The 13017-nt window shown below is 39.2% G+C and overlaps 1 protein-coding gene across 2 annotated transcripts; it reads left to right on the top strand.

The window, feature by feature from the left end:
• Nucleotides 1-30: 30 nt before the first annotated feature.
• On the top strand, nucleotides 31-12896 carry PRIMPOL (primase and DNA directed polymerase). Of its 2 annotated transcripts, XM_053402521.1 has the most exons (14): nucleotides 149-247; nucleotides 1198-1280; nucleotides 2767-2951; nucleotides 3098-3189; nucleotides 4540-4681; nucleotides 6153-6300; nucleotides 6983-7270; nucleotides 8215-8377; nucleotides 8841-8938; nucleotides 9881-9967; nucleotides 10053-10161; nucleotides 10330-10412; nucleotides 10501-10547; nucleotides 12578-12896. In XM_053402521.1, exons 2-14 carry the CDS (start codon nucleotides 1271-1273, stop codon nucleotides 12878-12880), a joined length of 1755 nt encoding a protein of 584 aa, XP_053258496.1. In that variant the 5' UTR covers nucleotides 149-247; nucleotides 1198-1270; the 3' UTR covers nucleotides 12881-12896. The 2 variants fall into 2 exon arrangements, with proteins under 2 accessions (XP_053258497.1, XP_053258496.1); XM_053402522.1 differs by lacking the exon at nucleotides 1198-1280 and having other exon boundaries at nucleotides 31-247.
• Nucleotides 12897-13017: the final 121 nt, after the last annotated feature.

Raw genomic sequence — 13017 nt, 5'->3', positions numbered from 1 at the left:
TTTGCTCCTCCGCTCCGTCTCCCACCCCTCAGCCCCGCCCCAAGAGGAGGAGGAGGAGGAGGAGGAAAGGAAGAAGGCGAGGAAGCTGCCCTAGCAACGGCGACGGCCCCAGCAACAAGGAAGTTTGTCCAATGGAAAGCGCGGGAAACCGCCCGTCGGCTCCCTCTTTTGCGCGCGCAAAGCCACTCCTCTTCGGAAGCGGCTGCGGGGCTGCAGCTGCTCTCCTCCCCACGCTCTCTTCTTAGAGGTAGGTAGGGGGGCAGCTGCGATGCGGTTCACTCCCCATCAGTGCCGGATTGACGTATAAGCTAAACAAGCTATAGCTTAGGGCCCCACTCTCTTGCCCCCCCTTTCACTTCTTAATTGTATTTCAGTTCAACAATTACTTTGATATAATACATATTTTGTTATGTGCAAATGGCTTTAGATACCTATTAGTAGGTATGTAAAAACACCAGGCAGGCCCCACAAATAACCCAGAGATGTATTTTAAATAAAAGGACACATTCCACTCATGTGAAACCACGCTGATTCCCGGACCGTCTCTGGGCTGGATTTAGAAGGCGATTGGGCCAGATCCAGCCCCCGGGCCTTAGGTTGCCTACCCATGCATTAGTGTGTTGGCTGCAGTGTGTCGTGCGAACGCTCCGCACGCTCCTCCCGGGGCTGGAAAGGGGTTAGTTTAACCTCCGGTTTGCTAGTAAAACTGAATTACTGTGTCACGAAATGATGCATGTCTAAACAGAGTGTCACCAACATGAAAAGTTTGGAAAGATCTGGCTTATAGGAACCTGAAACCCTTTGTGTGTGTGTGTGTGTGTGCGCGCGCGCTGGAAGGCCTATTTGCATTTCCTTTGCATATGGTCTGGGTGCCAAGTGGATTTTGGGCCCCGTTGCACAACGTATGTGTACCGTGTACTATATGTGCACTATACAAATGAGTACTACTGTATACAAATACTTTGTATTTGTATAGTACACATTGCTCTAAATAAGTCCAGCACTGGACAACTAACAGACTTTACTACTGAGCTGATGTGTCAATCACAGATATAGTTGGGGCACTGGGTCTTTACCATAGCAACTGGCTTGGCTGTTTTTGCACCTGCAGTTAGCTCAACCATGGGGTGATTTACACTTATGAAGGAAATTAACCATTTCTCATATTCAGCATATTAATAGTCTACGTTTTTACAGGTATTTTCCCCTCAGTGTGTTTGCTGTCTCAAAGTAGGATAAAGACTGATTACTTCTCTGCAAGAAAGGTATCATGAGCACCAGTAAGTCCACTATTCCAAGTTCTGAAAATATTTACATTAAACTTAGCAGTATTAAGCATGATTAAAACTTCTTGCAGATAAAATCGCTGCTGATTCAGAATAATTTATTTGATTCAGTTGACATTAGTGGTTCGTTCCAGAATTCTGTGAGGAGACATCACACGGAATTAGGTGGTCTTGGTGCCTCATTTTTCCTGTGCCCCTTGAAAATCTGCTTCAGAGGGTTGGAGGACTTTCTGGGACAGGATGTTAGGGCTGCAAGTAGAGGAAATCAGCAAAAGTCCCTTCTGTTTGTGGAAGAGCTGCTGGGTCCAAATTCTTTGGATCCAACCCAGTAAATATATGTGTATATTCTGAAATATAAGGTGGGAAATGCAAATTGAGAACATAGGATACTGGACTGAATATATGATGAGAATGACATGATCCATATATATACACAGACATATTTGCATCATATCTGCATCACTGGACTAATGTCCTGTTTCATGATCACGTGTATTAATACTTCCACCTTTAAAACTGATTTTCTGGTGGAACATGACATGCTTGCTGAAGGATGTAATGGCTTGACATTAAAATATGTACTTTGAACAATTTAGTGTTAAGAGTGGTGTGTCAAATGCAGCCCTATTTTTAAGAAGTGCATGTTTATATACACCAGCTTTCTGTCTTATACATGAGCAGCAACCAGCAAAGGACTGAATCCCTGCTTAATGTATATTTTAAAGTAGAAAGTGTGGTCTATGTGCACCTTTCCCAATATGTTTGAGCTTTCTAATAATATCAATACCCAGTAGCTAAATAAATTGTAAGAAGTGGGTTGTGTCCTCTGTTGAATGTACTGCTGATGCTAGACATATCGTTTGCATGTCCACCAACCCAGTTAGCCTGTGAAATATCTATCTATGCACTTCCCAAGTGTCTCTTAAGATACAGGATAAGCTGAAACTTCAAAATAAGCAAGCACCTTGTCTTACTGGTCAATGGTTTCAATTGATTCTGGAAGTGGTTAAGTCTGTACAGTGGTGCCTCAGGTTACATACGCTTCAGGTTAATGACTCCGCTAACACAGAAATCGTGCTTCAGGTTAAGAACTTTGCTTCAGGATGAGAACAGAAATTGTGCAGCAGCGGCACGGCGGCAGCGGGAGGCCCCATTAGCTAAAGTGGTGCTTCAGGTTAAGAACAGTTTCAGGTTAAGAACGGACCTCCGGAACGAATTAAGTACTTAACCCGAGGTACCACTGTACTTGCATGCTTCTTTGCTTATTTGCACCACCCATTTACCAATGCCACAATTTCATCTCTGGTCAAGAAGACAGTAAGAGTCAATCCTGCATCCAACCTCTGGGCTATGTTGTATAATAACTATCTGAAAATGATCATGAGCTTCGCTTGTTTATAAATGGTAAATTTATAAATGGTAAATTATTTATAAATGGAACTCTTGGTTGAATACAAACTTGATATTTTGATTGCTTTAGAACAGACAAAGAGAAAATGGGAAGAAAGGCTAAAGGATATTGAGGAGCTAGCATCTTCGTATAAACGACGGCCTCTCTGTCCACGTTACAAACCGCAGTTGTCCAAACCATGGCAAGCAACCCCAGTTTGGAAGCTATTTCATCGGCAAACTCAAGCATTTAACTTTGCCAAAACTTGTAAACAGGTATGATGGTTAATGATTAGAATGTGGCTTTGCCAGCAATGTGCCTTGCACATGTTAAGTTTTTGTTATAGCACATTTATAATTGAGAAATGACTTGGCTTTGGGTACTTTGATTTGTTGATTGAGTTTTTTTTTAATTTTTAAAGGATGTTCATGTATTTGCTTTGGAAAAGAATGCAGAAAACAAGCAAAGGATTTATCTTGTGACAACATACACAGAGCTTTGGTTTTATTATAGGCAAGTATCTGAAAAACAAATACTGTACTCAGAACGATTTATGTTCCTATATTGATGTAACCCAAACCTTTGTGTGTTTACTTTGAATAAGTTCCCCTACGTTCAATGGCACTTACCCCCATGTAGATGTGTGTATGGTTGCAGCCATTGCAGTTTAGAAGTTGAATCCAGACTTTGCCTTTGGGAGATGGAAGGGCTCCTACCTTACACCTTTGATCCAGCAGTGGGATCACACTGAGAGAAGACAAGGTGAGGGGGAACTTTTGCTGAGTTCCCCAGAAGCCCCTAGCATCACTTTTCACAGTGTTCCAGTAGGTCCCCCAATCATGTGAAGCAGATTTTTGGAGAGCACTAAGGATTGGAAGGGGAAATGGGATTCTGTAATAGTCTGCTTTCCTTCCTCTGCTGACTAGAGCACCTCCTGAGTGGAATTCTGCTTGGGATGCTCCTGGAACCAAGCCTATGCAGTGGAACCTTGGTTCTCAAACGCCTTGGTACTTGAACATTTCGGCACCTGGAAGTGTTCCGGTTTTCGAACGTTTTTTGGAAGCCAAACGTCCGATGCAGTTGTCGGCTATTGTTTCCGGGGTGCCTGGCCAATCGGAAGCCACGCCTTTTTTTTAACGTTTCGGAAGTCGAACTGACTTCTGGAACGAATTACGTTCAAGAACCAAGGTACCACTGTATATTCATTTGTGTTTCCCCCCCAGTGTGACAGAACATTCAACTTTTCATTAGATTTTTATTAGATTGAGGGTATATTTTCTTTTTCTTCCAAAAAGGAAACTAAAAATAAATAAATAAATATGTGGGCGCATCTTTTGCACCTTTGACCTCACTCAACAACATGAGTGCTGGTGTAGCGCCTGACATCTGTTGCCACATTAGTTCACTTCTGGTATAAGCTCCTTGCAACAGTTATGCAGCTTTACTTAGATAGGCTCACTCAGCCAGCACATCTTTGTGCTTTTGTGTTCTTCAACTGTGTAGTGGCTTTCTGTAAAACCATACACATAAAGAACTGGGACATATTTTTGGAGCAGGGGAAAACTCAGAGTGTTTCCAAACTATATATTTTTTTATAGTTTAGAGTTCCTCGTTCCAAATTTGATGATAAACAGCTGTGTTCATCAATAGGATGCTATGGGTTTTTCCAGACAATAAGGGTTCTTTTCTGTTTGGCCTTTCAGAAGGTTCCATTTGCATTTCACAGAGGTTATCTCCTGCATGCAAGGCAATAGCAATGTAAAGTAACCACAATTTTATTTAAAATAATTTGGAGTTTTTGGTGTAATCTGAGAATTGTACTTGCAATGAATATAAATTATTGTGATCCTCCCTTTAATCTAGAACATATAATGAAACAAGCCTTATGCATTGTTATGAGGTTATTCCAGAAGAAGCTGTTTGCAAACTTTACTTTGATTTGGAATTCTACATACCAGCTAATCAAGAAGCTGATGGGAAACAGATGGTAGCAGACTTGATAGAGGTAATATTAAAGTAATAAGGAATATAGATTTAGGCAAAACATTCGGGGAATATGCTCGGTATAATGGAATTTTAACAATGAAATAAGCCACTAAGGGAGGCAGTAGAATCTTGTTCTTTGGTGATTCAAACAAATGCTACACCATCATCTGTTAGTTTAAAATCTAATCCTGCAAGGTATTGGGCAAGACATGCCATGACCTTTATATCTAGTCTTAAGCACTTGAGAAGTAGTAGTATCAATTGTGAGGGAATTTAGTGTGAGCAGACTTTGGTGTTGGTACTTCGAAATTTCAAGTAACATATAATACTTTTATTTTACCAAAGAAGAGTGCCTAGTCTTAAAGTTTCAAAAAAAGAAGTTTAGTGGACGGTATGAAAGTTGGAGCACACTGGGGGAAATAGCAGCCGTCTCTGTTTCAGTACGTAGTCATAAGATGTGCCCTTTTGACAGAAGTGGAAAGTCTGAGTCTTTCTGAGGCTGGGTGAAGAGGGACAGTGTGGTTGATTTCCCATGCGCTGTGTAAAAGAGGAAGGTCTGGAGATGAGGCCTAAAACCTTTGAAGTGTTGCTTGACCAAAAAGGCATTTTTTGGCCACAGTATAAGGGACTATCAATCCATCTGAACTGGACTGGCCAACAATCAAAGGGCTATGTGTAATGTACTACATATGCCCAGGGCCTTTTCGGCTCCCACTCACCTGCTTGCTGTACCCCTTGCAAACTCGCTCCCAAAGCCCAGGGGTTTCTCAAGAGCAGCATTCCATGAAACAGAAAGGGCTGTGGCTTAAAGGGAAAACTGACCACTGTCTCTCTCCCCATGACCAACACATAGAAGTAAGTACCCCTGAGTTGGAGGAGGGCTTTTTCTACCAGATGTCTTGGATGGGACTATTTATTTGGCTTTTCATCATCTTTGTAATCAATGAAAACATAAAATAACTATATTTTTAAATACTGTTACTGCAATAGGATACTGTTACAGAGTACAGTCGTACCTTGGTTTTCGAACAGCTTAGTTATCAAACGTTTTGGCTCCTGAACGCCACAAACACAGAAGTGAGTGTTCCGGTTTGCAAAATATTTTTGGAAGCCAAATGTCCGACGGACCTTCCTGCAGGAGCACAAAGTATTGTGGCTTAAGAATGCCCAATTTCAGTGGAGTCAATGAGCTTAAAGTCATATACCAAGTTAAATCTTAAGTCATAAACATACTTACTTGTATTTTGCTGTATTTGAAATTTTCTGTGTTAGTTTTTCTAAAAGCTATGAAATGAAGCCATTTTTTGTGCCGGTTAATTTGGCATATCAGGTCTTTTAAATATGTTTATATTATCTTATGTTTTTACTTATGGCAATGTTTAAAATATGTTGTAAGTAGTGTGGATACTTATTGGGTAATAAGGCATTAACAAGTTTAATAATTAATAGGAGACAAAATGATAAAGGGAGAATTTCACTGTGTCTTTCAGTTCATTTGTAAAAAAATTGATGAACACTATGGAATAAAATGTTCAGTTGAAGATGTTTTGAATCTGGATTCCAGCACCAAAGAAAAATTTAGTTGCCACTTAATATTTTTGCTCCACAATGCTGCATTTAAGAATAATATTCATATAGGTAAGCACAATTTATTTCAAATGCATGCAAAATTGATTTGCAACCATTTTAAGGTAGTGGATATGAATTTATATTATCAATTTTTTATATCTAACAAGTTGGGCTGTATATACAGCCAGTTGGCAAGTGTGGCTCACATGCTTCATTGGTTAAAGTGTCTGACTAGGAGCAGGAAGACAGGTTCAAATCCTCACTCAGCCATGAAGTTGACTGAACTTGGACCAGACTGTCTCTCAGTCTAACCAACCTCAAGGGATCGTTAAGAGGATAAAATGTTCTGGAAGAACCTTGAGCTCCTTGGACAAAGAGTGTAAATAATAGTAACACGCAGACTCAGTACTTCCAGCTTACAGAGGTTCATTGTGCAAGTTATTCAACTCTGCACTGGTGCCCTTGCCCTCATGGCTGGTTTGGTGTGGGTTGTGTATTGCTAGCTTCCTGCAGCATGCCAGCTAATGTCATAGGGTTATTTCTATACTTTTGTTTGTATTCTAACCACCAGCTAACTGGATAAGCTGTTAGTAAAATCTTGGAAAAGGGAATTCGTACAGTGCATGCTGTCCCCCCCCCCCATTTATAAAGATTCAGTATTTCCTATTAGGCAAGCAATTGCATGTTGATTCTTAGATTGTTTAACTTTCCTATTGTTGATCTCTCAAATTTCCCCATTCTATTTTTTTAGGTAACTTTTTAAGAAAAATTTTGCAACCTGCTGTTCTTTTAACTAGGAAAAGAGACACAATGGTTCCAGAGAAACAGGTGGTTTCTCATTCTCAGAGTTGCAAAGCTGCCACTGATTTGCCCAGCTCTCTTGAAAACCAGACTGTCACCAAGGATGTGTCTCATAGTAGGCAACTTAGCGCAAACGGTTCTTTGGGAAATGGTGCATCTCAATGGAAAGAAAATCCAGATCTTTCTTTTCTAATAGTGAATGGTAAACATGGAGAAAAGCAGTTGTTCGTAGATCTTGGTAAATATAAATGCACATTTAATACACAGCTCTATGGTAATATTTTTGCATATGTGAAGAACCTGGGAACATTTTATTTATGCCTTAACAGGAGAGCTGGCAGGTTTTTCTGAAAATCTGCAGTAGCTGGGGCCCTTTAGGTATTGTCAGGCTACAACTTCCAGGAGCCCCAGCCAGTATAGCTATGGATGGGGATGGTAGATGCTGTACTCAGACAATGAAAGGATGGCGCCATGTTGACCACCCCTGCTGTAGCCTTTGTATGTATTTCAAGGTTGACAGCATAGGGTAGATGGGTAATGCTTTAAGAAGCTTATTGCCAATTGGTTATTTCAGTACGGAGATAATTTCAAAATTACTCATTGTGAATTTGACCACTGTGTGCTGATTAACGCTGATATTAAAAATGGTGGGCCTGATCTGGTCCTGTTGTATGTATGACTTTGGGTATGGGCAATTCTCCGCCCATGTGAAGAGTGCCAAAAGGGAAGATGAAGAACAGCTGTCAGGGACTTCACATATGGGGAGGGAGGATGCAGTAAGAACACAGTCATTCTTTATTTATAGATGTGATATGCAGGGACATGGGCAAACATTTGCTGCATAAAGTCTACCTTCTCTTGATAAGTGTTTTCTGGCTCAGGGTGTTTGCGTATTTTCAAGCATACTTCATCTGACAGCACAAACACAAGTATTGTCAGGACTCTACATTCTAATCCCCTCATATGTTGGAAATCTCATTTGAGATACAAAAACACCCCAAAAAACCCGTTAGTGAGATCCCAGCTGTTGTTAAAAAGGTATTTAGTGATAAATTAAGAGCTTCATTCCAAGAGAGTTTATGGATTGAAATTGGTGGCCTTAAACACATTTAATTGTTGATTTTTTTTTATTCCAAAAAGCATAAGCAATTGTAGATACAGCCAATAACCTTTTTTCTCTAGGAGTATATACAAAGAACAGAAACTTTCGCTTATACAAGTCTTCAAAAGCAGGAAACTCTGTTGTTTTGGACATTGCTGAAGATAACAGATTTGTTCCTGAACCAGTAAAGAATTCTTGCATAGAAGAGCAGTATTTCCTTTCCTCTTTGATCTGTAATGTAAGGTAACAATATCACTTTATTGAAATGTTAATTTCCCTAATACTTTTTAGTGATTATTGAGGATGTTCATTATTTCACTTGCAATAGCAATGGCTGATTATTATGTATGCTAGTCCCCCTCTGCTTGGAATCCTGGAGGATTTGGAGCAATGTTGCCTTATAGAGTCATGATAGACTGAGGTGTGTTTAAGCCTCTTGGCTTGAGGAGCTGCCCTCTCATCTGGCTATCAATCTTGGAAGGTGGTTGGTATAAAGCAGAATTTTTCCTGTTGTCTTGTTCTATTTCTATCTGTCATTTTATCCATGATTTTTGATTGCTTCTCCAAGCACTGATATAGCCAAGTAAGTGAAAATAATGAGCTTTTTTTTTAACATGGTTTAAAGCGTGGCTATAGATGTGTGGCTGTGGAAAATATGCTTGTATCCTGCAAGTATTAAGATTCTTCCCTCTGTGTTTCTTCTCAGATATTCAGACAGTTTAAAAATTTTGTCCAGTGACAACCCAAAGGAGACAAAAGAAAAATCTACGGATTTAGATGGCAGTGTTTCTAATGGCTGTCTGGGTAATTGTGTTAAAATAAATTTTAATTCATGTTATGGAAATGATGCTATGGCATTTAAAATTTCAAAATGTTTTTATTTCATCATGTGGCTGTGAAAATGAGTATGTCTGAATTGTGAAATTTATGTCTAGCTGTGCTCCTGAAGAAGTTTATCCTGAAACATTATTATGCATAGTAAATACTTCAAATATTTACAAAAATTTTGTAAGCTGCTGACAAGTATTTGATTAAACCGCTCTGTCGGTGGTCATTGCAGTGTATTACACACACACAAAAAAGGTAATCCAAAAATTTTCAGAAGTGTTACGTTATTAGAAATTTTAAAAATGGAGGAATGTGAAGCAGGATTAATTTGTACTGCTGCTGACTAGGCTAGATATGAAAAGCATGTTAGATTTTATTACTTTCTCAGTGCAGACTTGAGGAAAGGAGACTCGGAATTCAGCTTTCTTAGGTGAAGTTCATACCATTTCAGGCTCCATTCCTCTAATATGCGAAGCTGGCGGCTGCATTATTCCATCCGGCCCAGAGCAGCTCCACTGGAATCAGCTGGTGGAGTGGTGCTAGCATTATTCCAGCCTCTGGCAGTAGCCTGCTGAAAGCCCAAACCAGGGGTGGGTGGCCATTGCTATGCCAATGCTAGAATGCTGTAGCCTCGAACAGGTTTTTGCCTGCTGCCTCAACTGACATAAGCGACGTGGATGCAACAGTGGCTATGTTTCTGTTATGCCCTGCTCCTGCCTGGCCAAGTTTTAGCATCATCTGTCAATGATTGCTTGTGTACTATGACAGGCAAGCTAGAAATGGTTTTGGTATGGAGCTTTTTGCTTTTTTTTACCATGGCAATGAGGTCCTAATTCTGTTCCTAACAGTGTTCATATTTTATTTCTTAGTATGTGCTATGGAAGAATAAGTAATTAACATTTGTAATTTTTTTTATAGACCCCATAGGAGGATATCAGTGCTCACCTTATCCAGAAATTGATAACTTCGTTCTCTCTTTGGTCAATAAAGATAATGTTCAAGGAGGTAAGGAATATTTTTGGGCCAAGCAGAGGTGGTATTTCTAAAGATAATGAAGTTGTTTACAAAGTGGAACATCTCTTTTTTTCAGGGATAAGAAGATGGAACTATTTTTCTCTTGAGCAACTTCTTGTATATGACATCTCCAAGTATCGCTGGTGCATGAATATTGGCAGAGCTCACAAAAGTAACAATATAATGTATGTATACTTTGGTATTTTCCTAATAATAATTTGTTCAATAGGTTAATAAAACTAGGATTACCTTTTCTGCAAAGCATTTATCTGTAGCAAGGCTATAAAATAAAGCAATTAAGATCACTCTCATTGACTGAAACTTACATAAACTATTAAATCTATTATTTCAAGGATTGTAATAGATTTGAAAAGTGAGAATTGGTATCAAAAATGCCATGACCCTGTTTGCAGAGCAGAAAACTTCAAGTCAGAATGTGAGTACTTTTTTGTATTACCTACAATATTATAGCTACTAATGTTAAATGGTTATAATTCAATATAAACTCTCTTTGTATTTAACAGGTTTTCCACTACCAGCTGAGGTATGCCTCCCATTTCTTTTCAAAGAGGTATGCTTTTCTCACAGTGCAATATTGAAATGTTTTGGTTATATCCTGGCAAGACCTATTTCTGTAGCAAACAATAGTTTAGAAAGTGAGTTGTGTAGGTGAAAAATGAGCAAACATAAGAGAGAGAAAATTCCAGGCCTACTTTTAAAAATAAAACCAGTATTTCATTAGCACAGTCTTGATGTTGTCATAGGCTTGCATTATTGAGGTTGTGCAAGTGCATAACTCCTCTCAATTTGTGTACAATATGCCCATAGAATTGAAAATTACTCATTGTGAGTTGGGGTTGTGAATACTGTAGTACTGCTTGTGTTTCTCTCATTAAAGTCATGCAAGCCCACCCCTGATCTAACTGTGAATTCCTTTAGTCTGCACAGTTGTGCAACTGCTAGGAAGCACATCCCACTAAAGCCAGAACTTCATAATAAGACCTTCTCCATGTGTTATTTTGGCAGAAGTATTGTTAATGAAAATGCAAGTAGACTGCTCCTGCTCTATCATGAGCTAGGTTAGAAAGTACAGTGGGATCTTGGTTTACGAACTTAATCCGTTCCAGAAGTCTGTTCTTACACCAAAGCATTGTTAAACCAAGGTGTGCTTTCCCAGAGCAGCAGGGGACTCAATTTACAAATGGAACACACTCAACAGGAAGCGGAACATGTTCTGCTTCCAAGGCAAAGTTCACAAACCAAAACACCTACTTCTGGGTTTGCAGCATTCTTAATCCAAGATGTTAAAAAACTAAGCTGTTCTTAAACCAAGGTGCCACTGTATGGTGCCAAAATATTGTTGTCTAATTAGTAAAGTCTGAGCAGAGTTGTGTGTCTTAACTTTTTTCTTACCAGCAATAACAGATGACTAAATGTGCAATATAGGGTCATGTTGCTGGGACAGAAATCGCAAGAGTGCCCTCTATTAACCTCCTAATAAAGGAATTCCTAGCTTTTCATCTACCACTTTGAAAATATATCTGAGCTACACTACAGCTCTTTGACCATGTGGAATAGCACCCTTTCCACTTGAATTGGTGGCTTTTTTTCTAAAAAAATGTTTAGGGCTACTCTCATTTTCCTACTCTTATTGAAATACTGCCCCTCCATGAGACCAAACTTAGATTCACAAAATGTTTAGGGGTATGTGTACCCCCAGAAAAAGCACTGGCGGCAACCACCTCTTCATAACAATTTTTGAACATATAGATTAACTATCTGAACAAAAAGTAGGCCTCTGAGCTGCTGCACATATGTGACATCATTTAATCTGTGAACACTCAATCTGGTAACTAATTTGCAAGTGAACTTGCATGTGTGGCCTCTTAGCTTTGTGCATTCAGGATCTTTAAAAGACTAACCTGTTAGAAAGTCTCCCACTGAGGCTTAGCTCTTTCCTATTGAAGGAAAGCTTCTTCAACAGCCATGAGATGTTGTGTTGGGCAGCTGCAGACAGTTATTGGCTTATGCCTCTAAACACCAAAGCAGGCAGTATTTAAGAGTGTTTGCATCTACTGTATATGAATACTTGTTGGAGCACATGGTGCTCTACTGAATTTATAAAAATCACCAACTTTGATTGGTGCATGACTTAAGGCCCTATAACAGCTCAGGACCGGGTTACTTATCAGACTGCCCTGTCACCCAGTAGATTGCTGCCACCTGAGGGAGAGTTTTTCCTGCAAGTTCCAGAGATCTCAGAAGCCCATTCCACAATAATTCGGATCAGAGTTGTTAGTGGGGCCCTGCTCTGTGGAATAGCATTTCTTTCACAATACAACAGGCACCCAGTGTCTGCACTTTCTGAAAACAATGTTTTAGATTCATTTTTTTGTTTTTCATGTTTAACTGTTTTTCATTATTTGTAAATTGCCTTGAGACAATGGTTTAGAAGGCAGGCAAGCAATCAATGGTAGTAACAATAACAAAAAAATAAACTTGTATCTGGTTGTATGAAATATATAAATATTTTAAAACCTGGTTAAAAGTTATAATCCTCAAATAACTATTTCTTTTGAAATCACTTGTTTACTTTAAAAGGATGAAGAATATGTGTATATAATGGATGAAAATGGAAATATTGAGGAAAAAGCAAACACACACCACAACCTTACAGAAAGAAAATCTTTAACGACAACACATGAAAATAGAGAGCTGAACACCAAGAAAAGCTCAAGTATCACAGGAGATAATGAAAATGACATCCGCTTTTTGGAAGCTGCTGAGGATATAGAACTAGCTGAAGCTGCTGAAACATTTCAGCCTTGGAGTACAGATGAAATACCTGATGAACTCCTAATAGAGGTTTCAAGAAAACACAAAGGAGATGAAACAAAAAAGTAACTCTACTTTAATAAATTAGGTATGGCTGAATAAAAAGCATTCACTAGGGTAGTTATGTTGGCAATAGCCAGACAAGCTAGCCAACAATGTGCTTTTACTTGAGAAATCATGATGGTTTCAGCTAGCTAGTCCCAAGA

The sequence above is a fragment of the Podarcis raffonei genome, chromosome 9 (genome assembly GCF_027172205.1).
Source record: "Podarcis raffonei isolate rPodRaf1 chromosome 9, rPodRaf1.pri, whole genome shotgun sequence".
In the NCBI taxonomy this organism is placed as follows: Eukaryota; Metazoa; Chordata; class Lepidosauria; order Squamata; family Lacertidae; genus Podarcis; species Podarcis raffonei.
Note: the sequence above shows the minus strand (reverse complement) of the source record. Positions and strands in the feature narration are given on the sequence as shown.